Source organism: Protomyctophum bolini, assembly GCF_963924005.1.
Source record: "Protomyctophum bolini genome assembly, chromosome: 6".
NCBI lineage: Eukaryota > Metazoa > Chordata > Actinopteri > Myctophiformes > Myctophidae > Protomyctophum > Protomyctophum bolini.
The window spans coordinates 8,478,881-8,503,880 of record NC_137867.1 but is presented as its reverse complement, the minus strand read 5'-3'; the positions used below and the strand labels follow the sequence as shown (position 1 = coordinate 8,503,880).

The 25,000-nt window shown below is 44.3% G+C and overlaps 1 protein-coding gene across 1 annotated transcript in view; it reads left to right on the top strand.

The window, feature by feature from the left end:
* LOC308316870 (DNA repair protein XRCC4-like) overlaps positions 1-25,000 on the top strand; it is a gene marked incomplete at its 3' end in the record, with an annotated part of 65,903 nt that overhangs the window by 19,066 nt on the left and 21,837 nt on the right. The window contains exons 2-4 of the mRNA XM_080765658.1: positions 1,220-1,383; positions 6,379-6,433; positions 8,448-8,592. Coding sequence (XP_080621784.1) covers positions 1,242-1,383; positions 6,379-6,433; positions 8,448-8,592 — 342 coding nt within the window. The 5' untranslated portion in view covers positions 1,220-1,241. The remainder of the gene's footprint in view (positions 1-1,219; positions 1,384-6,378; positions 6,434-8,447; positions 8,593-25,000) is intronic.

Genomic DNA, 25,000 nt, shown 5'->3' with positions numbered 1-25,000 from the left:
TTAGGAGAGACGAGGCATTATTTCTGCCGCGCCACCGGCTAATCGAACGGTGAGCTATACTGTGAAGGCAGAGCGAAGCTACGGGTGCCTTTTAGAGTCTCAGTCAAAAATAATATTATCAGAATATTCGTCTCTCGCCTGATATAATTGAGGATATCGGGACGTGTGCTATACACACGTGCTTTGAACGTGTCGATTGGGTTCCCTAGGACGTGTGGAGGCCGCGGGGGGGGGGGGGGGGGGGGGGATAATATAGGCCTTCTTAGGCCATCAGGCACTAATACTGCTACACACCAGGCGTCAGGGTCTAGTCTGTTTCTGTTTTATTTAAATAACACACATGTACCGTAATCCACACGCAGTGGGGTGGCAGTCATTGCAACAGCGCAGCTATGTCGAGTAGTATATTATTCCTGACACAATGCCCCGGGTGGTCCGTGACTCCGTGTGCGTACGTGCAGTAAGATCCGTACACATGACGTACAGTACAGTACAGTACAGTACAGTACAGTACAGTACAGTACAGTACAGTACAGTACAGTACAGTACAGTACAGTACAGTGCGTGAGAGTGTGAGTGCTGCCAATGATTACACGGTGGTTTTCCTTTACATCACCATCAACGATGGAGACATCACAGGGGTTTTTCTTAATGATAATCTCACATGCTGTTACTGTATAATACCCCCCCCCCCCCCCCCAACAAAAAGTGTCTGCCCGAGTGAAACAGACTCTCATGGGAGTTTTTTGAGTGTTTTGCCGCCACTCCATTGCACAGCAATGTGTGTCGGCTGTGTCCCTTGCTGGCTGGCTGGCTGGCTGGGTCTGTCTCTGTGTCTGTCTGTCCGAGCACGGAAATAGCGTTATAGAGTTTGTTGACTAGCCTAACTAGCCTAACTAACACACACACACACACACACACACACACACACACACACACACGCCAGAGATGAGGGCTTGTACAGGACAGTACTACAGCACAAGTACAGTACAGCTCCGCTCTCGGGTCAGACGGGTCTTATTTATTTATTATTTATGTTTTCATCTGTGTGTGTGTGTGTGTGTGTGTGTGTGTGACGGTGCTTTAACAGGGCCTTTCAGGGCCTTTCAACACTTTTTTTTGTGTTTACTCCTACAAATCCAAAACTCACACTAATCAGCGTTTGCCACTCCTTTACACCTGGCTGTAAACCCGTGGCGTGGTCCTTTTTTGTCTACAGATGTCACCACCAGGGGGCAGACATGAGCGGCGCCTTCCGACAGATAACTGTGACCTCCGACCCCGAGAAGAGCTACTTCCTGCGAGTAGACTGGTCAGGTGACCTGGGCGCCGGCTTCACTCTGGTCCTCAGTGATGGAGGCACCTCGGCCTGGATAGGAGAAGGTATGGCTGATTGATTGATTGATTGATTGAGTACTTTACACAATAACCAAAATGTTGCGATTGTGTGCTTGTAGATAGGCTATGCTATATTCAATATTTCCTTAGCTTTTTTTAAATCTTGCCCAGACGAATATTGCTTATTACAAATAAACAAAAATAAACCTACGAATAAGCCTTAAAAGAAATACTTGGAAAATCCGCCCTTAAAAAAACCCATAACTAAACTAAATAATGAATGACCTAACATTGAGAGAAAAAAAACCCCAATAACAATAACATTCCTCTGCTGTTGAGGGCATTTTAAGAGTTTGTGTTTTGCCCTTGCATTGTTCGTAACATACAGACGTTTTTTTTGGTTGGGTTTGTATGGGTTTAGACAATTTATATGCTACGACAATGATGAGTGATTGTGTTCATTGGTGTGGAGGGCGTTTGTATAGCACAGTCTTCTTATTCACTATTGAGTGGGTGCGTTGGGAGCAGGTGTGCTGGTCTGGTCAGCACACACCTGGCCGACAGAGCTTGAGTAAAGTAAGAGTGTTTCAGATGAACGTACAGAATCTGATTTTGACAGTACAGTGCATTGCATTGTTTAGACAGTTTATTGGTTTATCCCATTCTGACCGGGAACCCGTTTTGGTGTTAGCATCATGTTATGCTTTAGCTATTGAAAAATAGCAGATCTACAAGCTCATAGCGCGCCACCGAGTGGCGCGCTACGAGCTTGTAGGTCTGCTATTTTTGAAGAATCGAAGAACGACTGACATTTTTTTAATCTGATCTCAGGTCAGAATGGGTTCATCAGACCAGTGTGTCTCCACTGGAAACCTCGTATGAATCTGATCTCAGGTCAGAATGGGTTATACCTGGTATAGTCCTAGTCCTATATGTTTACCGAGGCACTCTCCATTCTATGGATGCGTTTATACCTTGCTCGCCCGCTGCCCAGAAGGGACTATTTTATGTCAAAACTAAAAAATAAGTTTTCCATAAGTTTTGCAAATATATAAAATAAAACGGCAGATGCACAAGCTTGTATATCTTCTATTTTTGAATAGCCAATATATACGTGGATAAAGTGGTTAAAATGATTCACGCTATGTTAACAACTTTAGCTGGTTGACCCCCTGAAGCCACCCAAGGACACCTGGGAACACCCAGGTGACCCCACTTCGAGAACCATGTGTGTGTGTGCTTGTGCGCGTGCGTGCGTCAAATGGTGCATTTATATAGTGCCTTTAACCAACGCGCGTTACACAGATTGTGCATTACATTCACCCATTCAACACACCAATGGCGGCGGAAACCATGCAAGGCACTGACCAGCACACCGGGAGCAATTTGGGATTCGGTGTCTTGCTCAAGGACACTTCGACGCTGACTCTGGGGGAGCCCACAGGGTTCAAACTTGCAACTTTGCGGTTACCAATCCAGCCACTCTCTATATACGCTTGAGCCACAGCCGCCCTAGTGTGGATACCAGCTGGTTCTGTTGGTACCAGAGAACAACAAATGCCTTGTTTCACCAGCTTACAGGTGTACCTTAAAACACACACCTCTGTGTGTGTGTGTGTGTGTGTGTCTGGTCTGTGCGTGCGTGCGTGCCACACGTGTGGAGACACCTGCAATACGACTGCTCTATATCTGCAGAGTTGACAGAGATGGCATTGTGACGGATATGTCAACACATCCTAGCTTCAGTGTGTGCGCGCGTGTGTGCTTGTGTGTGTGTGTGCTTGTGTGTGTGTGTGTGTGCGTGTGTGTGTGCTTTATGCATGTATTTACATTGTGAGCATAATGTTTCCTGGTCCTGGTTAAATCAGATTTAGAGATTTGGGATTGGCATCCATCTTATCCCACCCTTATCCTTTATCCCTAAACGTATTTGTCATTCTTTACTATTTTGAAAAACATTTTTTAAAATAGTTCAACTATAGCCGATCTACATCGAGACATTGTGAGCTTGTAGATCGGCTATTTGAACTATTTTAAAAGGGTTTTTTTCAATGGTAAAAAATGGCAAATTAGCGTACCGGTCGGGGGTCGTCATGCACCGGAAAATAACCGATGAACCGATCTGCTATTCTTCGGCTACTCTTTAAAGGACCACTTTTCAACCTATCTTCATATAGTAGGTTCTCACAAATAATCATGAAAAAATTGCGCAATCTTTTCTGTGTCTTACTCTGTGTCCCATGGGAGGGCTGTGGGCAGTTCAGAAACCGTCTCCCAGTGACATCATCGATGGGGAATACAAGCTAATAGAAACTGCAGGCTTACTAGTCCTGAAAAGTTGCAATGCGAAAATGGAAGCCATCGTTCTCTCGCGATAATGAAAATCTAATTTTTTTTGTAAAATAAATCTTGTTTAAAAGAAAATCTGCCTAATGATGATGTCACTGGAAGACTGTTTCTAAACTGCCCACGGCCCTCCTATGAGACACAGGGCTGTATTTTGCGTGTCTTAAGGACCAGGTCTTATTCCCTAACTTGAGTAAACTAAAGACCTGTGATCAATGCTCTTTGGCCACTCAGAATAGCCAAATGGCATTGATCACGCCTCCAGGTCTTTAGTTTACTCAAGTTAGGGAATAAGACCTGGTACCTAAGACACGCAAAATACAGCCCACAGACTCACAGAGTAGAAAAAACATTTTTTTTATCATGATTATTAGTGAAGACCTATTATGTGGTTGAAAAGTGGTGAAGTGGTCTTTTAAGCTATTGTCCATGCTGTCCTAAAAGAAAATGATGTCCAGTATGTTTGTGTTCAATGTGTTATTGGTGGTGTGGGGAGGGTGTTGTATGCATGATTCTAAACTACGTCCGTCTCCAGACAAAGACCCTCGCATGGTAACGCCCTGCCTCGCCTGCTTTGGGTCTTCATCGGGTCTCAGAGACCAGATACATTTATAATTGTATTCTTTTTATGTTTGTTTTTTTGTTTTCACCTTCATTTTATATTTTTTATGGAGGGACAGACTGTAGGCTGACAGGAAATGGGGAGAGAGATGGGGCGGGAAGACATGCAGTAAAGGCCGTCGGGATCGGGAGTCGAACCCGCGGCACACTGCCAGACTGGACTACCAGCCAAGGTGCCTGGACCGCTGAGCCACGGCCCAGGCCAACTGGTACATTTTATAAGTTCTTCATTTGTCACCGCTGTTTGATCGGCAGCACCGATGCATTTTTACTTGACTGATTATTGTACCGTAAAAATGTCTATTTCCCCTTCATCTTTTTGCTTTCTAGCATAATAGTATTAGTGTACTATAATTGGATTAATTCACGACAATCTAATTAATCAACGCAGACACTTCATTTAGAACGCCCGAATCAAATCGTACATCACCGGCGTCCGTGTTCAAATCAATAATTTCAAGCAAAGCAAACGGCATAAACGGTATTAGTTTGCCTCTTCTTATACAAAAATTAAAGTTACAAGTTACAAGGCTGCGTTCTGGAGCGTCATCTGGCCGTGCATGCTGCCATTCTCTGTCCCTTGTATTCGGCCATACTTTTATCTTATTTATTTATTATTTCCCCAGTACGGAGTAACCTCGCCTCAGTGCAGATTCACCACCATGTATACGCTATCTAAAGTCTGGTGAAGACCGGCAGTGTCATTTAGCCCATGTTGGGGGCGGGAACCCCTTTTTGGGTGGTAGCACTATGTTATGCTTTAGCTGTTGAAAAATATAGCATAGAAACATTAGCTTTTTTACAAAACTGTCAGGATGTATAAGAAGACATTTTTTAGAATCTGATCTCAGGTCAAAATGGGTCCGGCCAATTAGAGGCGTTGCCATGTCTACAGACAGACGTAGTTTAGAATAATGCTTGTTGTGTGTATGTGTGTGTGTGTGTGTGTGTGTGTGTGGGGGTGTGTGTGGGGGGGGGGGGGGGTTGTATGTGTGTGCGGGTGGGGTGGGGGGCAGTTGTATGCGTGTGTGAGGAGGGGGGGTTGTATATGTATGTGTGTGTGTGGGTGGGGGGGGGGGGGGGGTCTTCCGTTTGAACTCGTGCTAAGTGGGACCCTCGGCCAGCTGTGTAGCAGCTGATGGCACATCGCGCTTCGGATGTGCGCTCACGTGCATTCCTCGCCGTGTGTTTTTTCCCCCCCCCGTTTATATAATGTATGTTTTAGGTTTGTGCTGTCGACGTTTTTTTGATTGATTGATTGAAATATTTATTAACAGTTTGCAGAATTACGGTACATTTCAAGCACAAACTCAATACAAAGACTGTTAACTGCAGTGAGTGGACGACCCAATTAAGCAGGTCCACCTTGTTCAATTCATCAAAACATCAAAACATTTAGAGACGTACAAACAGACACTTGGCGACTGTGGCTCAAGAGGTAGAGCAGGTCGTCCAATGATCCATGGGTCGGCGGTTCGAATCCCGGCTCCTCCTGTCCACATGTCGAAGTGTCCTTGGGCAAAGACACTGAACCCCAAATTGCTCCCGATGTGCTCGTTGGTACCTTGCATGGCTTCTGCCGCAATCGGTGTGTGAATGTGTGTGTGAATGGGTAAAGCGCCTTGGATAAAGGCGCTATATAAATGCACCATTTACCATTTACACTTCTATGTAGTTAAAGAACAGAACAGGAATGCATCATAAAGGAAGCAAAAAGGGAAAAGATACATATACTGTGAGGGGAAAAGGGGGGGGGGGGGAATCAGATTTTACGGGGGCCAGTTTCGAATTGCAGCCGTCCGTATAGGTGCCCTTTGAGAGCGGTTTTGAAGGAGTCAAGGGATTCACGTGTCTTAATGACTGTTGGTAGGGCGTTCCACATTTCGGTGGCATTATAAGGAGCGAAAATAATTCAGTCCCTCGTTTGTGCCGAATCTGGGCTGTATATACGTGGTCCGTTGCACTCCCTCTGGTGTTGTGGGTGTGGACTTCGTTTTACATTAAGGAAGTATTACTTTAGACGTCCTATAAATCTGCCTCTCTCTTTTTTTTCTTTTTTCTTTCCGTGTCCAGTTTCCGAGGACGAGGTGACGGCGGAGATCCGCGACATGGGCGTGGACAGGGACAGGTACTACGCAGTGGCACCGCCACCGTGTCGAGAAAAAAAATCACCTGCTGTTGCTAACGAGCGCGAAAGTTGCAAAAGTGTTGGCTTCGAAATGAACACAGACCACCACATGAACGCAACTCTGCTGTTCGGGGGGAGAGAAACCACCTAACTCCAAAATGTTCATTTTTTTTTTCCGGAAATGGAAGAGAGGTTTTTCCGCTGATTTTTAATACTTTCCAGCTTTTCAAACACACAGACGTGAAGGTTATACAGAAGGGCTGCAGCCAACGGTTATTTTCATAATCGATTCGTCCGCCGATTATTTAAACGATTAATCGGATTATGACACTTATTTAGCTATGATTAGGGCTGCTATTCAAATGAAAGACAAACAAATTTTAAATTAACCCATTCTGAACTGGAACCCATTTTGGTATTAGCATCATGTTATGCTTTAGCTATTGAAAAATATTTTTGAAAAATCGAAGAACGACTGAAATTTTTAGAATCTGATCTCAGGTCAGAATGGGTTATTCAGACCAGTGTGTGTCCGGTGGAAACCTCGTATGAATCTGATCTCAGGTCAGAATGGGTTAATTAAAGCAACCCATGCGGGTGTCTTTAGGCTTATTCTGACTGCGTATACATTTGATTCAAGAATAGCTACACATGTGTCAGTCTAGAAGGAGCAGTGTACTCTTCTGAACTCAAATACAGTATAGGTCATTTCAAAATAAATATTGTTCTTGTTCTTGATATTATAATCGCTGTGCGTCATATTTTGCTTTGCAGTCGCTGCTGGGCAACTATCGTCGGATTGTAAAGGGAAGAGAGATGGCTCACTTCTCTTTTTACTTTACTTTACACTTAACACTGGAAAAACTATGGTTAAGTGCATGGAAATTACCTATGATAAATTGCAAAAAAAAATAATTTGTGATTAGTTGCCGATTCGATTAATCGATTACTAAATTAGCTGACAGCTAATTGAATAATCGATTCGATTACGATGGATCGTTGCAGCCCTATAGTTAACAGTAGCGTTGATTCATAAAGAAAACCCAAATCAAAAACATCAAAAAGTGTATAGTTTCCAGACGGAAACCCAGACGTTTTTTTTTTTTTTTTTTTTTTTTCCAGTGAGAGAAAAAAAAAAGTCTGGGACCGAGTCCACTTCAATTGGGCATAAGAGTATAGCGCAAACGTCAATCACGCTCTGCTGATTTATGATCGTCTGCACCTTTGTTAAATTGACGCGCACACACACACGCACACTCTCTCTAATTAATTAGACTCACATCGCACAGCTGCGTCTCCTGCGGATCCTGCCATAGAACGCGCAGGTGGACCCCAGGCTATACTGATCACATGACCCCGAGTTCTAGACCTCCAGTTCTATAGGCTACACAGAAGGGGGAGACCTTTTCGTTATACGTTATATTAACTAGCCCTTACCCGTTGTGTGAAATACTTGCCGCCCTGTGGCCGCGGGGGGTACTTGCGCCCTGGGTGCGTTTTCCCATTTTTTATTCACTAATAAATTCACTATTAATGTATAATTAGTTAAATTGGAAAAAGGGCTTCGTTAGGACCTCCATATTATTATGGTCAATGCCTGTGTGAAAAGTGGGAGTGATTGGTGCAGGCTGTGAGGAGCTACGGCAGTCACAGTGACACACAGACAGACAGACACACACACACACACACACACACACACACACATGATGATGATGATGACACAGTTCAATGTTGAAAAGGAGTGGTATTCCCCTTTAAAGGAAGAAGCCCTATATGTCTTTCTATTATGGCTGCTGGGCTGCTTTTCCCACGAAAGCTTTCCCGACAACGAATGAATAAATGAATGGACAGTTTGAATGAATGAATGCATGGACAGTTTGAATGCATGGATAGTTTATGTCGACCTTTTTTCAGCGAGAAAACGACAAGAATCATTGTTTGCGCTAATTTCCGTACTCCATGGTATACAGGAGTCCAGTAAAATATACTCTGTTGCCCCCCCCCCCCCCTACAGGTACGTGGAGGACCTGCGCTCAGCGCTGACGGGCAGCGGAGCAGGACCAGGGGGCGTGGCCAAGCGAGAGGAGGCGGGCTATTCATTTCACCTGCCTCCGGATCGCGCCCGTCTGTCTTATCGCAAGGTCTGCAACGACATCTCGGTGAGTTATAGCGGCCGTTTTGACCGGTTTGAAAAAGCCGGTGGACTATATAGTTCCACTAAGTAGTCTTAATGGTTCTCATTGTGGTTCCCCCTGTGGGGACCCCCATGGGGTCCGTGAGGAGGAGGTCGAGGGGGTTCCAAAGGCATTCCCAGCAAGTGTTTGAATGCTTGAATCGGGTTAAAGCCTCGACAAACAATTACATTTTGGAAGAAAAAAAACGTGAACAGAAAATATAATTCCACATTCGTTTTAGGAAACATACTCTGGGGTTTTTCCCCAATCACAGATTGGAACTTCGCTTTAAACCGTTCTGACCTGAGATCAGATTCTAAAAAAAAAAGTCTTCTTACATCCTGACAGTTTTCTGAAAAAAATCTCTGTTTCTATGTCAGTCGTTCTTCGATTTAAAAAAAGAAAACAGCAGATCTACAAGCTCGTAGCGTGCCACTCGGCGGCGCCCTATACGAGCTTGTAGATCTGCTATTTTTCAATAGCTAAAGCACGACACGATGCTAACACCAAAAAGGGTTCGAGCACACGCGCGTTTACACCCTCTCTCCTCTGTATAGGACAAGTGGAAACAGAGCATTTAGAAATTCCTGAATGTCCTTCTCAGGTCACGCTGTTCTTAGATCCCTGAACTCCCCCCCCCCCCCCCCCCTTGACGCTGTCAGTGCAAAGCGTTGCCTTCATGGGCCTCGGGGGCTAAAGGCTATAATATAGGATCACCAACATCTGACCCGACATTAAAACAAAAGAAGAAAAAACAGATAGCACAGATAGAAAGAAAGAAAGGAAGTCTTGGGGCGGTTTACGGCCCCGCTCGTTTTTTTTTTTTTTTTTACAAAGAGATGACGGTTATACTTGTGTCCGCCGTTATGGCTATATAGGAACAGACCCGTGACCTGACCCCATGTGCGCGGGACAGCTGGTCACTCCTCCACCTTTCACGGTGGTATAGGTGTTAGGAAACGGGGGGGGGGGGGGGGGGCAGCGAAGGGCCCAATTATTTCCATGATTGGTTAAAAGGACAACTTTAGTTTTTTTTTCAACCAATGGGTTCATGTTTTTTACGTTGTTATTGGAGAAAGTTAAAAGATGGGTGTCATTTTTTTTTTTTTTTTATCTTTTGCTGATTTCTTTCGGTTTAGGGATTTTAGCTGTTTTTGGGGGGCATTCGAGCATGGGGCTAAATAATAATTATGTATTTTTTTTTCCAAAATTTTAAAGCGATTTTTATTTATTTATTATTTACTATAGTTTTACTAGACCCCAAGAAATTACATTTTAGGCCACAAAAGATCACAGGATCTACTGAACGTGTCAAACTGACATAATTGAGCCCATGACGCACAGTGTGGCTTCCCCCCCAGTAGGCTACCTTCACATTCAGTAGATCCTGTGATCTTCTGTGGCCAGATGTAATTTCCTGGGGTCTATTAGGACTATAGTAAATGATTTAAAAAAATCAATCGCTATAACATTTTGTAATGAAATACATATTTAGCCCCATGCTCAAATGCCCCCGCCCCCGTGTCTAAAAAGAAACGGCTAAAATCCCTAAAACGAAAGAAAGCAGCAAATGAAAAATAATGAACACTCATCTTTTACTTTCTCTGATAACAAACTAAAACATGAACCTTGGTTGAAAAAAACTAAAGTTGTCCTTTAACCCATTCTGGGCAAGAACCCATTTTGGTGTTGGCATCATGTCGCGCTTTAGCTATTTAAAAATAGCAGATCTACAAGCTCATATAGCGCGCCACCGAGTGGCACGCTACGAGCTTGCAGGTCTGCTATTTTTGAGAAATCGAAGAGCGAGACTGACATAGAAGACATTTTTAGAATCTGATCTCAGGTCAGAATGAAAACTGTCGGGATGTAGAAGACATTTTTTTAGAATCTGATCTCAGGTCAGAATGAAAACTGTCGGGATGTAGAAGACATTTTTAGAATCATGATCTCGGGTCAGAATGAAAACTGTCGGGATGTAGAAGACATTTTTAGAATCTTTATCTCAGGTCCTGACCCAAACATGGGCCCGGCGTCAACGCCAGCAGAATGACAACTATAACTGTACTATGCAGTGGCAGAAAGTAACTTAGTAGACTGTACATCTCCTTTCTTACTTACACATTTTGTAGTATTTGTACTTCACTTGGGTATTTCCTATATTTGTAATGTTTTACTTAACCCATTTTAGACCTGACTACGATTCTACAAACTCATGACGGTTTTCTGAAAAACCCCATGTTTCTACGTCAGTGGTGCTCAACCGTTTTCATGTCAAGGAGAACCCCCAGAATTATCTGTATTTTAGCCGCCGACCCCCATCTGAAAATATGGCACTCGGTGGCGCGCTATGAGCTTGTAGATCTGCTATTTTTCAATAGCTAAAGCACAACATGATGCTAACACCAAAAGGGGTTCCCTGCCCAAAATGGGTTAAGCTAAAATATCAATACTGCCACTGAAATACTGGCTATATATCCTATATTGGCTATGAATATACTTAAAGGTATACTGAAGTAAAAGCTGGCTACTCATTATGCAGAATGTCCCATTTCACAAGTTTCCAATGTATACAAATATTTTGAAAATGGCAGATCTACAAGCCACTAATTGTGTGCTTGTCGGGCTATTAATCGGCTATTTTCAAATGGAAATGTTTACAGGCTAAAGTGGTTAATGTATTTTTTTGTAATAGCAATCTAACTGTACAAAGTTGAGTGTAATGTTTTCAAATAATCGAGGTTGCATAAAAGTATATAATATTTGGCTCTGAGGTGTAGTGGCGTACACACTAAACCCAAGCGTTTAGGTTATAAACACTCATTTGTAACACTTTTAAACGTGTCACAGTGTTTAGATTATAAACAGAAGAACATGTTTAATCGCCAGTAACACTTTTTAAACACATAAACGTGTTTAGTTTTCACAATCAAAGTCAGTCACATAGGCGTTTATAGAATTCGAACACTGTAGGTGTTCTCGTGAGGTGTTTGAGTGAACTCGTGTTCTACTGTATTTTATGACCATTAATAAACATTTGTGTAGATAGGATGGAGCCCGCACACCACAGGTAAAGGTAAGACGTTCTTTACACCACAGGTAAAGGTAAGACGTTCATTATTTAAATAAAGAACGTCTTACCTTTACCTGTGGTGTGCGGGCTCCATCCTATCTACATGAAGTTTCTTTTTCGTCTGCTCTCATTAATAAACATTTGGCATTTTATTATTACACACATGGTGTTTAGGTTTTAAACGCGTCACATGCTCCAGGGGATTTGCAGTGTAGAAATGAAAGTATTGAGCATCTAATTGAAGTACACAGTGTTCGCGTATAAGTTCCAAAGAGAAAAAGAGCAAAAGTAGTTCTAGGATGTACGAGGCGGAAACTAGTTGCATATCGCGCCACATTTCAATCTTCCGCCGTAGTCTGAAAACCCACCATGGCACCGTATAGCACTTGCCCTATAGCCTATAGCCCCTTAGATAGCACTTTATGTATAGTATTTTAGAATTATAGCTCGTTACGCTATAGACGGCACTAGAATTGCATTTCACGTAGTCATATAGCACTTTATATATAGTACGCATGTATATTGTGTAATATATAATATATTATAGCATGCATATAGCTGACATAGATACTCCACTGTTACGTCCTTAGTTTATACACGATTCACAATCACGATCACTGCTTTTTATATTATGTGATGCATGCCATGCTTTAGTCTTTGCTTAACCCATTCTGACCTGAGATCAGATTCATACGAGGTTTCCACTGGACACACACTGGTCTGATGAACCCATTCTGACCTGAGATCAGATTCTAAAAATGTCAGTCGTTCTTCGATTCTTCAAAAATAGCAGACCTACAAGCTCGTAGCGCGCCACTCGGTGGCGCGCTATGAGCTTGTAGATCTGCTATTTTTCAATAGCTAAAGCATAACATGATGCTGAACACCAAAATGGGTGCCCGGTCAGAATGGGTTAAATGTAAGTCGCTCTGGATCCAAGAGCGTCCGCTGAGTTGCCTAAATTGTGAATTGTAAATTAACGGCGACGGTACTCTCCAGGTGTGTCGGAGGAATATACTCTAAGCTACTGTATATAAGCTCCGACGAGTTAACTCATCCTGAACTTTTACAAGGGGGCCGCGTCACGAGGTTAAGTGTCCCGCTCTGCAGGGATATACAGTCCAAGGGGGGATACATACATACATACATACATCGACATCGAGACCGGTTGGTTGGGGGCCTTCTGTTTTTTCCCCCCCAGACGTCGTCATCATCGTCGTCTCTCGACCCCATTCATGCTATGGCCGGATTTATAGGCAGATAATGACATGGGGGGCCAGAGTTAAGGGGGGGGGGACAGCAGGTTTGGAAAAAAGTGCTTAAGTATACCATTGTCGGGGAATGGAGACGGGCATTATTACGTTGTTCTCAGGTGGGTTTTGGCTTCAGGCCGCATGTACAGGTCACTGAGGGGGTCCTGGGACTGACTGTCTGCACCTATAGAGGGGGGGGGGGGGGGGGGGTGGGGGGTGCTAGGGGCCCTTTAGAAGCACCACAGGGGCCATCATAAAAAGAACGACCTGATTTACGAACGGATGATGACACACCATTACAGGCTTTCTCTTTACTTTGCCTGAAGTTCCCCTGTGTGTGCGTGCGTGTGTGTGTGCGTGAGTGTGTGCACACACACACACACACACACACACACACACACACACACACACACACACGTACACACACACACGGCCAAATGTCCGCACTAGTATTGTAGATTTTCCGAAGTGGACAATTTCCCTGTACTGGTCCCGACAAGACAAATGGTGTGTTGTTATGGTTAAAACTGATTTCTTTTTTTTTTTTTACATTTAGGCTTAACAATTAGGTAATGCAATGTTAGGATATACAGTAGGCTTGGTGTTATGTGCCTGATAAAACTTAGTTGTACACTGGCAGAATGCATCACAGCTATACGATATATTGTGAACTTGTTCACTTGCTTCAGGGATAGGATTAAAAAAAAAAACAGATATGGAATTCATAATATCACGTCCACACAAGTATAGTAATACGTGTGTGTGTGTGTGTGTGTGTGTGTGCGCGTGGCTGTGCGCTGTATGCGTGTGGTAGTAACTTATCTGCCGACCGCTTTGCATTTAAAACACTAACGATCGTTCCAGTTTGACAGCTGCGTTGAAACCCTCCCTCTCACCTCTTTTCCCTTCTTCGTGCTCTTCTCAAAACCTCAGAAGTTATAGGTAAAGAGAAAGAAAGAAAAAAACCCAAACGGAGAAAAAAAAACAACACATTATCTTCACCAGAAGGATAATTTGAGGGTAAAAAAAGAAATGGCCCAAAAAAATAAATGAGGCGAGTTTCCTTTCGGGCTTTTGCCGAGAAGAAAGGAACGGACGGCTGCAAACAGGTGTGGGGAGTTAACCCGACATTAATATTTTTTACACGGGTGACCCGTGCGCTTGTAATGATATGTGTAATATGCGGGGTTTAGTTGTTAAACTGCTAGTGAAGCAGGTGTTTGACGTGACTTACTGAGACGTCAACTCCACCCTGAAGTCTGTTTTAAAGAGGCCATCATTCTCCATCGCCGCTCCAAGAGCCACTCCCTTTTATTTTTCTTTTTACCCATATAGAGCGCCGCAGTCCCTCCCCCCTTTCAGAAAAACGAGTGGCCCAGGAAATTAAAACCCAATGCATTCTCCCATCGGCACTTCTTATTTAATTTATTTAAAGACGGTTACGCTGCGGACAAAGCCAACTGGGATCGTGACAAATCATGACAATGAACACAATGTTTTGGGGCCGATCAAATCATTAGAAAGAAGAAAAGAAAGTCAGGAGACAAGAGTATTTGTTTTGTTTTTTCGTCTTATAAATTATTTGATCGGCCCAAAATATTGTGTTCATTGTCATGATTTGTCACGATCCGAGTTGGATAAATACTATACTATACTTTAGCTATTGAAAAATAGCAGACCTACAAGCTCGTAGCACGCCACCGAGTGGCTTGCATTTTCACGATTTTCCAAAAAAAATCTCATCTATAAGCTGATCACAAAGTCGACAAGCTTGTATATCTGCTATTATTTAATAGCCAACCGGTGAGATATATAATTATATATATATATATATATATACATAGCTCAAATCTAAAATGATTCGGATGCTTTCCCGGTTTTAAAGGGTTATATAACCAAAGGTTTGGTATATAGCGGGACGCTGACCAAGTGAGAGAACTCGCGCTCGACCAGAAAAGACCCGGCGAGCTGAAGTCTTTTTATTTATTTATGTTTGGCGCGCGGTCGAGAACGACATCACTCCGACGTGTTCGCGGCGGGGGGGGGGGGGGGGGGGGGGGCAGCAGCAGCAGCAGCAGCAGCAGCAGCATAGCTGAAGATTGGAACCGATGCCTTAATCCCTTCTTTAATCCCTCGTTCTCGCTCGCGTCGCTGTAGGTCAGGAATGGGGGCTATATATAGCCTCACCGATCTTTTTGTTGCTCGGGGGGGGGGGGGGGGCTCGCGCAACAGTCGCACAATGCACGCGCACAGACACACACGCACGCGCGCGTGCACGCAAAATTACGCGCACGGGAATGGGAGGTGGTGGGGGGGGATTTGACGAGAATTGGTCGACACTGTGAGAACTGCACGTTTGCGCGAATGCAAATGCCCCCATGCTGAGAGCGCTGCAGTCATCATGTCCCAGGAGACTACATGAGAAGCTCATCACTCAGAACCACAATCCTGTGGTTCTGAACAATCCCACAATCCCCCACCGCGGCCCTCCTGGACGAGAAGCTCTTATATAGCAGCGCCGGGGTGGCGATTTATCCTCTCAACCTTTTTTTTTTTTTTTTAACACGTTTTCTTTTTTTTAAACATACATTTTTATTAAATTATACAAAGTGTTTCTTAGATCGGGCACCACGGCGACATACCAGTGGTGGAATTATTAATATATATTTTTTTAAGTATCAATATTGCAATATAGAAATACTCTGTCACAAGTAAAAGCCTGGAAATCTTTTGAAAATAGCAGATCTATATCTACAAATAGCAGATCTGCAAGTTACAACTTACAATGTGCTATGTTCAAATATATATATAAGCAGCTTGGCCCTTAACCCATTCTGAACGGGAACCCATTTTGGTGATAGCACCATGTCATGCTTTAGCTATTGAAAAATAGCAGATCTACAAGCACATAGCGCGCCACCGAGTGGCGCGCTACGAGCTTGTAGGTCTGCTATTTTTGAAAAATCGAAGAACGACTGACATTTTCAGAATCTGATCTCAGGTCAGAATGGGTTACTCAGACCAGTGTGTGTCCAGTGGGAAACCTCGTATGAATCTGATCTCAGGTCAGAATGGGTTAAGGAAGGGGACCTTTTATAGGGACCTTGCATGCAACCAGATATAGACCATTTCTTTCAGTTCCTGTATCGTCTCTGTCGGGTGGAAACCTCATTATGTCCAAAACTGTTACTATTTTCAGGATTCAAATTCAAAAACGTCAAAAGTAGCAGATCTACAAGCTCAAAACGAGGTTGCAGATCTGCTACTTTTGATGCTTTTGTGCGACTCTGTGCGCTGTAGTGTGATCAAGTATAGGATGTGTTGCTGGTTGGTGAACATGTGCTGGTGGTTGGTGAACATGTGTTGCTGGTTGGTGAACATGTGTTGCTGGTTGGTGAACATGTGTTGCTGGTTGGTGAACATGTGTTGCTGGTTGGCGAACATGTGCTGATGGTTGGTGAACATGTGCTGGTGGTTGGTGAACATGTGTTGCTGGTTGGTGAACATGTGCTGGTGGTTGGTGAACATGTGCTGGTGGTTGGTGAACATGTGTTGCTGGTTGGTGAACATGTGTTGCTGGTTGGTGAACATGTGTTGCTGGTTGGTGAACATGTGTTGCTGGTTGGCGAACATGTGCTGATGGTTGGCGAACATGCGCTACTGGTTGGCGAACATGCGCTGATGGTTGGCGAACATGCGCTACTGGTTGGCGAACATGCGCTGATGGTTGGCGAACATGCGCTACTGGTTGGTGAACATGTGCTGATGGTTGGCGAACATGCGCTACTGGTTGGTGAACATGCGCTGGTGGTTGGTGAACATGTGCTGGTGGTTGGTGAACATGCGCTGGTGGTTGGCGAACATGCGCTGGTGGTTGGTGAACATGCGCTGATGGTTGGTGAACATGCGCTGGTGGTTGGCGAACATGCGCTGGTGGTTGGTGAACATGCGCTACTGGTTGGCGAACATGCGCTGGTGGTTGGCGAACATGCGCTGGTGGTTGGCGAACATGCGCTGGTGGTTGGCGAACATGCGCTGGTGGTTGGCGAACATGCGCTGGTGGTTGGCGAACATGCTCTGGTGGTTGGTGAACATGCGCTGGTGGTTGGCGAACATGCGCTGGTGGTTGGCGAACATGCGCTGGTGGTTGGCGAACATGCGCTGGTGGTTGGTGAACATGCGCTGCTGGTTGGCGAACATGTATTGCTGGTTGGTGAACATGCGCTGATGGTTGGCGAACATGCGCTGGTGGTTGGCGAACATGCGCTGGTGGTTGGCGAACATGCGCTGGTGGTTGGTGAACATGCGCTGCTGGTTGGCGAACATGTATTGCTGGTTGGTGAACATGCGCTGATGGTTGGCGAACATGCGCTGGTGGTTGGCGAACATGCGCTGGTGGTTGGCGAACATGTATTGCTGGTTGGTGAACATGCGCTGATGGTTGGCGAACATGCGCTGGTGGTTGGCGAACATGCGCTGGTGGTTGGCGAACATGCGCTGGTGGTTGGTGAACATGCGCTGCTGGTTGGCGAACATGCGCTGGTGGTTGGCGAACATGCGCTGGTGGTTGGCGAACATGCGCTGGTGGTTGGTGAACATGCGCTGGTGGTTGGTGAACATGCGCTGGTGGTTGGCGAACATGCGCTGGTGGTTGGCGAACATGCGCTGGTGGTTGGCGAACATGCGCTGGTGGTTGGCGAACATGCGCTGGTGGTTGGCGAACATGCGCTGGTGGTTGGTGAACATGTGCTGATGGTTGGCGAACATGCGCTGATGGTTGGCGAACATGTGCTGGTGGTTGGCGAACATGCGCTGGTGGTTGGCGAACATGCGCTACTGGTTGGCGAACATGTGCTGGTGGTTAGCGAACATGCGCTGCTGGTTGGCGAACATGCGCTGCTGGTTGGCGAACATGCGCTACTGGTTGGCGAACATGTGCTGGTGGTTGGTGAACATGCGCTGCTGGTTGGCGAACATGCGCTACTGGTTGGCGAACATGCGCTACTGGTTGGCGAACATGTGCTGGTGGTTAGCGAACATGCGCTGATGGTTGGCGAACATGCGCTGCTGGTTAGCGAACATGCGCTGCTGGTTAGCGAACATGCGCTGGTGGTTGGTGAACATGCGCTGGTGGTTGGCGAACATGCGCTGGTGGTTGGCGAACATGCGCTGGTGGTTGGCGAACATGCGCTGGTGGTTGGCGAACATGCGCTGGTGGTTGGTGAACATGCGCTGGTGGTTGGTGAACATGCGCTGGTGGTTGGCGAACATGCTCTGCTCCCGTGCTTGATGTTATGTTTGGGTTAGCGTTAGAGATAGGGTTAGTAATTTCGGAAACAATGGGAGGACGGAACAATGACATGGCACAGTTTTTATTCACCGACATCAACAATATAGTTCATCAGAAGATCTTTGGTTCGGTGTACTGCTAGAGATATTAAAGTATTGTGGGGTTAGAGTTTTTTGAATGTACGTGCATTAGTGGTTTGCCATTTCTATTCTATTTTTACTGAGTGCACAGCAATGTGGTTCAATGCTATTGTTTTTTTCATGTTTTATATATAGTGGATTGGACTGGACTGCATAGCACTAACTATCGCCTCCGTGGGTGGGCCATTGTGGCTGCGCTCGTGCACGCACGCACGCACACACACACACACACACACACACACACACACACACACACACACACACACAGCTACTGTACACATGCACAAACAAGCACGTGCACACACCACATGCCACAAATGCAACCATAACTATTTTTATACTCTTAAAGGAGCAGTTCACCCCAAAATGTCACACCCCATGAGACTTACGGAAATTTACGGAGATTACTTTTTTTTTTTTTTTTTTGGCACATTCCTAAGCCAATACCATGATGCCGGCAGTCGGCAGAGTATACCCCGTAGGAGACTCAAAGAGCAGCCACCCGGTCATCAAAGTATATTGTCTCAGGAATGTGACAAATATCCATGGATTCAGGGTTTCATGGGGTGTGTATTTGATAGAAAATAAGTCATGTTTATACTCCTTTAAAGGGACACTTCACCCTTTTTGCAAAAAAATATATGTTAATGACATTTAGAAGCTTTAGAACACTTTCCTGGGGGTCTTTATGTGTGTAATATGTGGTTTTAGATATTTTAGATTGTAGCAGTGAGCCTGTTGTCTCTGATGTCATGGACACTGGGCTCACTTCCTTCCTGGACTACATGTTGTCTCAGTAAGACAGCTCTCCCCCCTATCCACAAGGATGAGCAGTGCACCAAAGAATTATGGGAATTGTAGTCCAGGAAGGTAGTGAGACCAGTGTCCATGACATCAGAGACAACAGGCTCACTGCTACAATCTAAAATATCTAAAACCACATATTACACACATAAATACCCCCAGGGAAGTGATCTAAAGCTTCTAAACGTCATTAACATATATTTTTTTGCAAAAAGGGTGAAGTGTCCCTTTAAGTCCATCTGTCCATCCATCCATCCATCCATACGTCCATCCGTCCATCCATCTGTCCTCTACCACTCATCTGGAGTCTGGTATAGAGCGTCGCAGTCCCGCCCCCTTTCATGTCGACGCCAGGCCCAGGAAATTAATCCCAATGCATTTTCCCCCCATGGCCATTTCAAAACGTATTTATTTAAAGACCCTTTAAAAGCTTCGTACGAAGCCAACCCCCGAGTCGTGACAAATCATGACAACAACATTTTAGACCAAGCGAATAATCACAAAGAAGATAAACAACTATACTTTTCTAATTCTTTAGTTTGGCCCAAAACATTGTGTTTGTTGTCATGATTCGTCACGACTACAGAGTTGGCTTTGTCCGCGGCGTATAAACGTCTTTAAATAAACACTTTCTGATAAGTCTACGAGGAAAATGAACGGGGATTTATTTTCCTGGTCTCTCTCTCTCTCTCTCTCTCGTGACTGCGACGCTCTATTGGAGGTAACCATTCGGGCAGACGATCAACATTCGCTCCTTCCTCCTGGGGCGTCCCGACCGCCGAGGTGTTTCAAGGCCTCCCCGTCTGGTCCTCGGTCTGCCTCGGGGGGGTCTCCTCCCAGTGGGACCATATACCAGAGGACCTCCCACAATGGAGATGCTCAGGAAGCATTTAGCTTCTTGTAGCTTAACCCATTCTGACCTGAGATCAGATTCATACGAGGTTTCCACTGGACACACACTGGTCTGATTAACCCCATTCTGACCTGAGATCAGATTCTAAAAATGTCAGTCGTTCTTCGATTTTTCTAAAATAGCAGACCTACAAGCTCGTAGCGCGCCACTCGGTGGCGCGCTATGAGCTTGTAGATCTGCTATTTTTCAATAGCTAAAGCATAACATGATGCTAACACCAAAATGGGTTCCCGTTCAGAATGGGTTAAAGGACCACTTCACCACTTTTAAAACTATCTTCATATAATATAGGTCCTCACTAATCATGATAAAATGGCACGATTTTTTTCCCCTACTCAGTCTGTGTCTCATAGGACGGCTGTGGGCAGTTCAGAAACAGTCTTCCAGTGACATCATCATTAGGCTGTTTAGATTTTCATTATCGTGAGAACGATGGCTTCCATTATCGCATTGCGACTTTTCAGGACTAGAAAGCCTGCAGTTTCTATTAGCTTGTATTCCCCATCGATGATGTCACTGGAAGACGGTTTCTAAACTGCCCACAGCCCTCCTATGAGACGCAGAGTAGAAAATAATTGCGCCATTTTTTTCCACGATTATTAGTGAGGACCTATGAAGATAGGTTGAAAAGTGATGTAGTGTTCCTTTAAAACCCTTGTAATAAATTGTGAAAATAGCAGATCTTACAAGCTCACAACTTGCCACATCGATTCGCAAAACACATTGCAAGCTTGCAGATCTGCTATTTTCATTTTTAGGGCTTATAAATGACCACTTCATACGGAATCATACGGAAATTGGTTCTCTCTAATTAACCCATTCTGAACGGGAACCCATTTTGGTGTTAGCATCATGTTATGCTTTAGCTATTTTTGAAAAATCGAAGAACGACTGACATTTTTAGAATCTGATCTCGGGTCAGAATGGGTTAATCAGACCAGTGTGTGTCCAGTGGAAACCTCGTATGAATCTGAAATTATTTGCTTATATAGGACTGTGGAATCGCTTTTACGCTTGACACACTTTGTCTTACATATTTACGTATATATACCGCAAGATGACACAAATGAACGGTCCTATATGAGTAACAAGTACTTATATGTGAGGTGTGAGGTGGACGGAAAAGCTTTTTCCAAGGGTTGACCTGAGCCAAAAAAAAGATTGAGAACCATTGGCTGGGGTGAGAGATTCAGGCTGATCTCGTTAATGAATCAGGAGTCATGTTGACACTGAGAGCTGACTCAACGGTGAGGCCATTTCCCTCACAGATCCTGCGTTGTTATTCATGCCGTTCTAGGCTTCCCAAAAAGCTCCCCCCAAAAAAAAAAGACTGCTTCCAGTGACAGAACCTTAGACTAGACTACTCCTACATGATGCTACTTTATGCCGTGACTAATTCTCTCAGTTTGTCAGATCTCTGGAAAACCTGTTGTCACAGAAATCGAGGCTGAAACACTTCAGCGCCAAGACAGTTTCAACATGTTTTGCTTTCACGGTTACCGTAGATACCTACAGTATACAGAGCCAGACGGGTGTGAAATATGATGGGGGAGGGAGGGGGGGGGGGGGGGGGGAAGCCCTGTGCATTAACTCAAACGTGGACGGTTGTCTCTTATCACTGGTTCCCAATAGGGCTGTGAATCGTCGGGTGTCCGCATGATCCGATTCGGTTCCGATTCTTGCATTTTTTTTTTCTCCCAGATTCAAAACGGCCTTCTATTCAAAATGATTCTCGATTCAATACATAATAGGATTTCATCGCAATCTACTCCAGTCTTGAACCGAAGTGACTATATACGGTAACTTGAAAATGACTGAAGACATGACTGTGATTAGGGTATAAGCTTACATTTCGTATCACAGACGCCATGTAGTGAAAACTCCTGTAACTGTAACCAGAAAGAAAATAAAAATAAAAAAGATTTTTAGAAATTATGAATCGATTTTGAGACCGCCGATAATTGCAAATGTACCCTTTCCATGTCTGTACCCATTAAAGGCAGCATTCAAGGAAATTATATTTTCCAAACTTAAATAACCGATATTATATAGTCAGACAGATATTTTGTGAAGCCACTAAGGACTCCCTGAAAGTTCATATAATGAAGCTACAAAACAAATTGTATAGCTTCAACTCTTCAACAGCTTCAACAACTCTTAAGTTATATTAATAGTTCAATGTTGAAAATGAGTGGTATTACCCTTTAAGTTGCTTGATTCAATACTTAGATATTTGAGGTTAATTTCATCAAACCGTTCAAGCTCTATTTGAACCACGTTCAGACTCGCTGAGAATACACGTCTTTTGGTCCCGGCAACCTGATATTTTCCTTCCAATTTAATTTCACTTATTTTATACATTTTTTCAATTGCCTTTTAATGTAATTAATAATGTATGTTTTAACCCATTTTGTGGCGGGAACCCCATTTGGTGTTACCGTCATGTTATGCTTTAGCTATTGAGAAATGGCAGATCTACGAGCCTGTAGGTCTGCTTTTTTTTTAGAATCTGCATCGTTCTCAGGTCTAAATAGGGTTAATGTAATTAATAATGTATGTTTTAAAGGGAAATACGGTGTATATATATATACCGCTGTACAAAAAAAGAAAAAAAATGGAAGCATGGACGAGAGAGAGAGGAACGAACGGGGGACGGACGCGCCAGAAACACATTCTCCCTCCACTCCCCTCATGTCATGCTTTAGCTATTGAGAAATAGCAGATCTACAAGCCACCGAGTGGCGCGCTACGTAGCTTGTAGGTCTGCTATTTCTGACGCGCCAGAAACACATTCCCCCTCGCTCCCCTGATGACGTGCTGCCTCCTCCCTCCTGGGAGGAGAAGCAGTGATAAACGGTATATATATAAAAGGTCAGGGCGTTTATCCAATTCCGGGGGGGGAACCCCTTTTGGCGTTAGCATCATGTTCTGCTTTATATAGATATTGAAAAATAGCAGATCTACAAGATCTAGTGGCCCGCTATACGAGCTTGTATAGGTCTGCTATTTTTTTTAAACCGAAGAACGACTGACATAATAAGACATGGCTTTTTCAGAAAACTGTCCGGATACGAAGACATTTTTTAGAGTCTGATCTCAGGGTTACGGTGCCAAGCAGCAGCAGGAGCAGCCCGTGTGGGAGGCTCGCCTCGGGGCCTGGGCAGGAGCACACACAGCCCCTATACCATCCAGGAACCAATCGCACAGCCCCTATACCATCCAGGAACCAATCACACAGCCCCTATACCATCCAGGAACCAATCACACAGCCCCTATACCATCCAGGAACCAATCACACAGCCCCTATACCATCCAGGAACCAATCACACAGCCCCTATACCATCCAGGAACCCATCCCACATGTTTCCACTGCGCTTCTACTTGACCCTTTTTGACAATTGGGACGATTCTGCAAATGTCTGTTTTCTTGAAAAAGCTATGTTTTTCTATATATATATGTCATAGCGCGCCACCGAGTGGCGCGCTGTGAGCTTGTAGATCTGCTATTTTTCAATGGCTAAAGCATTACATAATGCGACACCAAAAGGGGTTCCCGCCCACAATGGGTTAACACGGTATAGTTCTCATTAACCCATTATGGCCATGGGAACGATTCTACAAAATGACAGTTTTCTGAAGAGAAAAAAAAAAACATGTTTCTATATGTCAGTGGTGCTCAATATTTGTGACCAAATTTGACTGAAAGACTGCCATTGCGCAAACTCCAGCTTTTCACCAGAGGAGAAACACTTATTTATTTTTATTTTTGTAGCTACGTCAGAGTCCAGAGAAGTGAAAGTTTTCTCAACTCGCAAGACATTACTCTATAAGCCATATCTCCAAAACTAGTGGGTCAAACTGAACAACCAATATGTCAATTCGAAGCTATGAAGCAACAAAATCCAATGGCAGTCCCTCAGTCAAATGTAGTCACATTTCATGTCAAGGACCGCCGGAATTATATACTTGTATTAGGCCTCCGACCCCCATCTGAAAATATGTTGTTGCAGGGACCCCCTCCCCAGAAGCAAATATTTGAGTTAAAAACTCGCTCTGTAACAATATATATATATATATATATTCAAAGATTTCACATTTTTAAATTTCAAAAATAGCAGACCTTTACAAGCTCGCTATGAGCTTGTAGATCTGCTATTTTTCAATAGCTATACATTATAGCATAATGTTTAAAACACCAAAAAGAGGTTCCCGCCCCAAAGTGGGTTAACTGTTTTCGGGCCCCCCCCCCCCCCCCCCCCCCCCCCCAGATCCAATATGTATTTTGTCTGCGGTGACCACCTTCATATAGCGCAGATTTAGTTCGAGATTCTCGTAAAAAAAAAACGCACGACAGCTGACAACGCGTTGGCAGTTGGTGTTATATACCCTTTCTTGCGGGGTGTATGGGTGGTGTCACAGTGTGAGGGGTTTGAACCTCCTGGAAGTCTGCCCGCAAACTATGTGACTGCTCTTCACTGCGGAATGTGTAGGCTAAGTCTAGCAACAAAACCAAATGATATCACACCCACCTATATCGTCTGACAAACCTCTGACCAGATAACTCAGCCCGCAGAACGACCGGAAACGGAAAAACGTCGCGCGGGGCCAGTGTTGCAGTATAGTGCTCATTGCACGCGGTATAGGCTATATATACCATGGCGTACATGGCCACTCTTTTAACCCATTGTGGGTTGGGAACCCCTTTTGGTGTTTTAAAGCATTATGTTATACTTTAGATATTGGAAAAATAATATTTTTGTGAAAATCGTGAAAATGTGACGCAAACTTAGAAGACATTTTTTAATTGTCCATGTCGGGCCTAAATGGGTTAATCGGCATGAATTAATCCATTCTGAACGGGAACCCATTTTGGTGTTAGCTATTGAAAAATAGCAGACCTACACGCTCATAGCGCGCCAC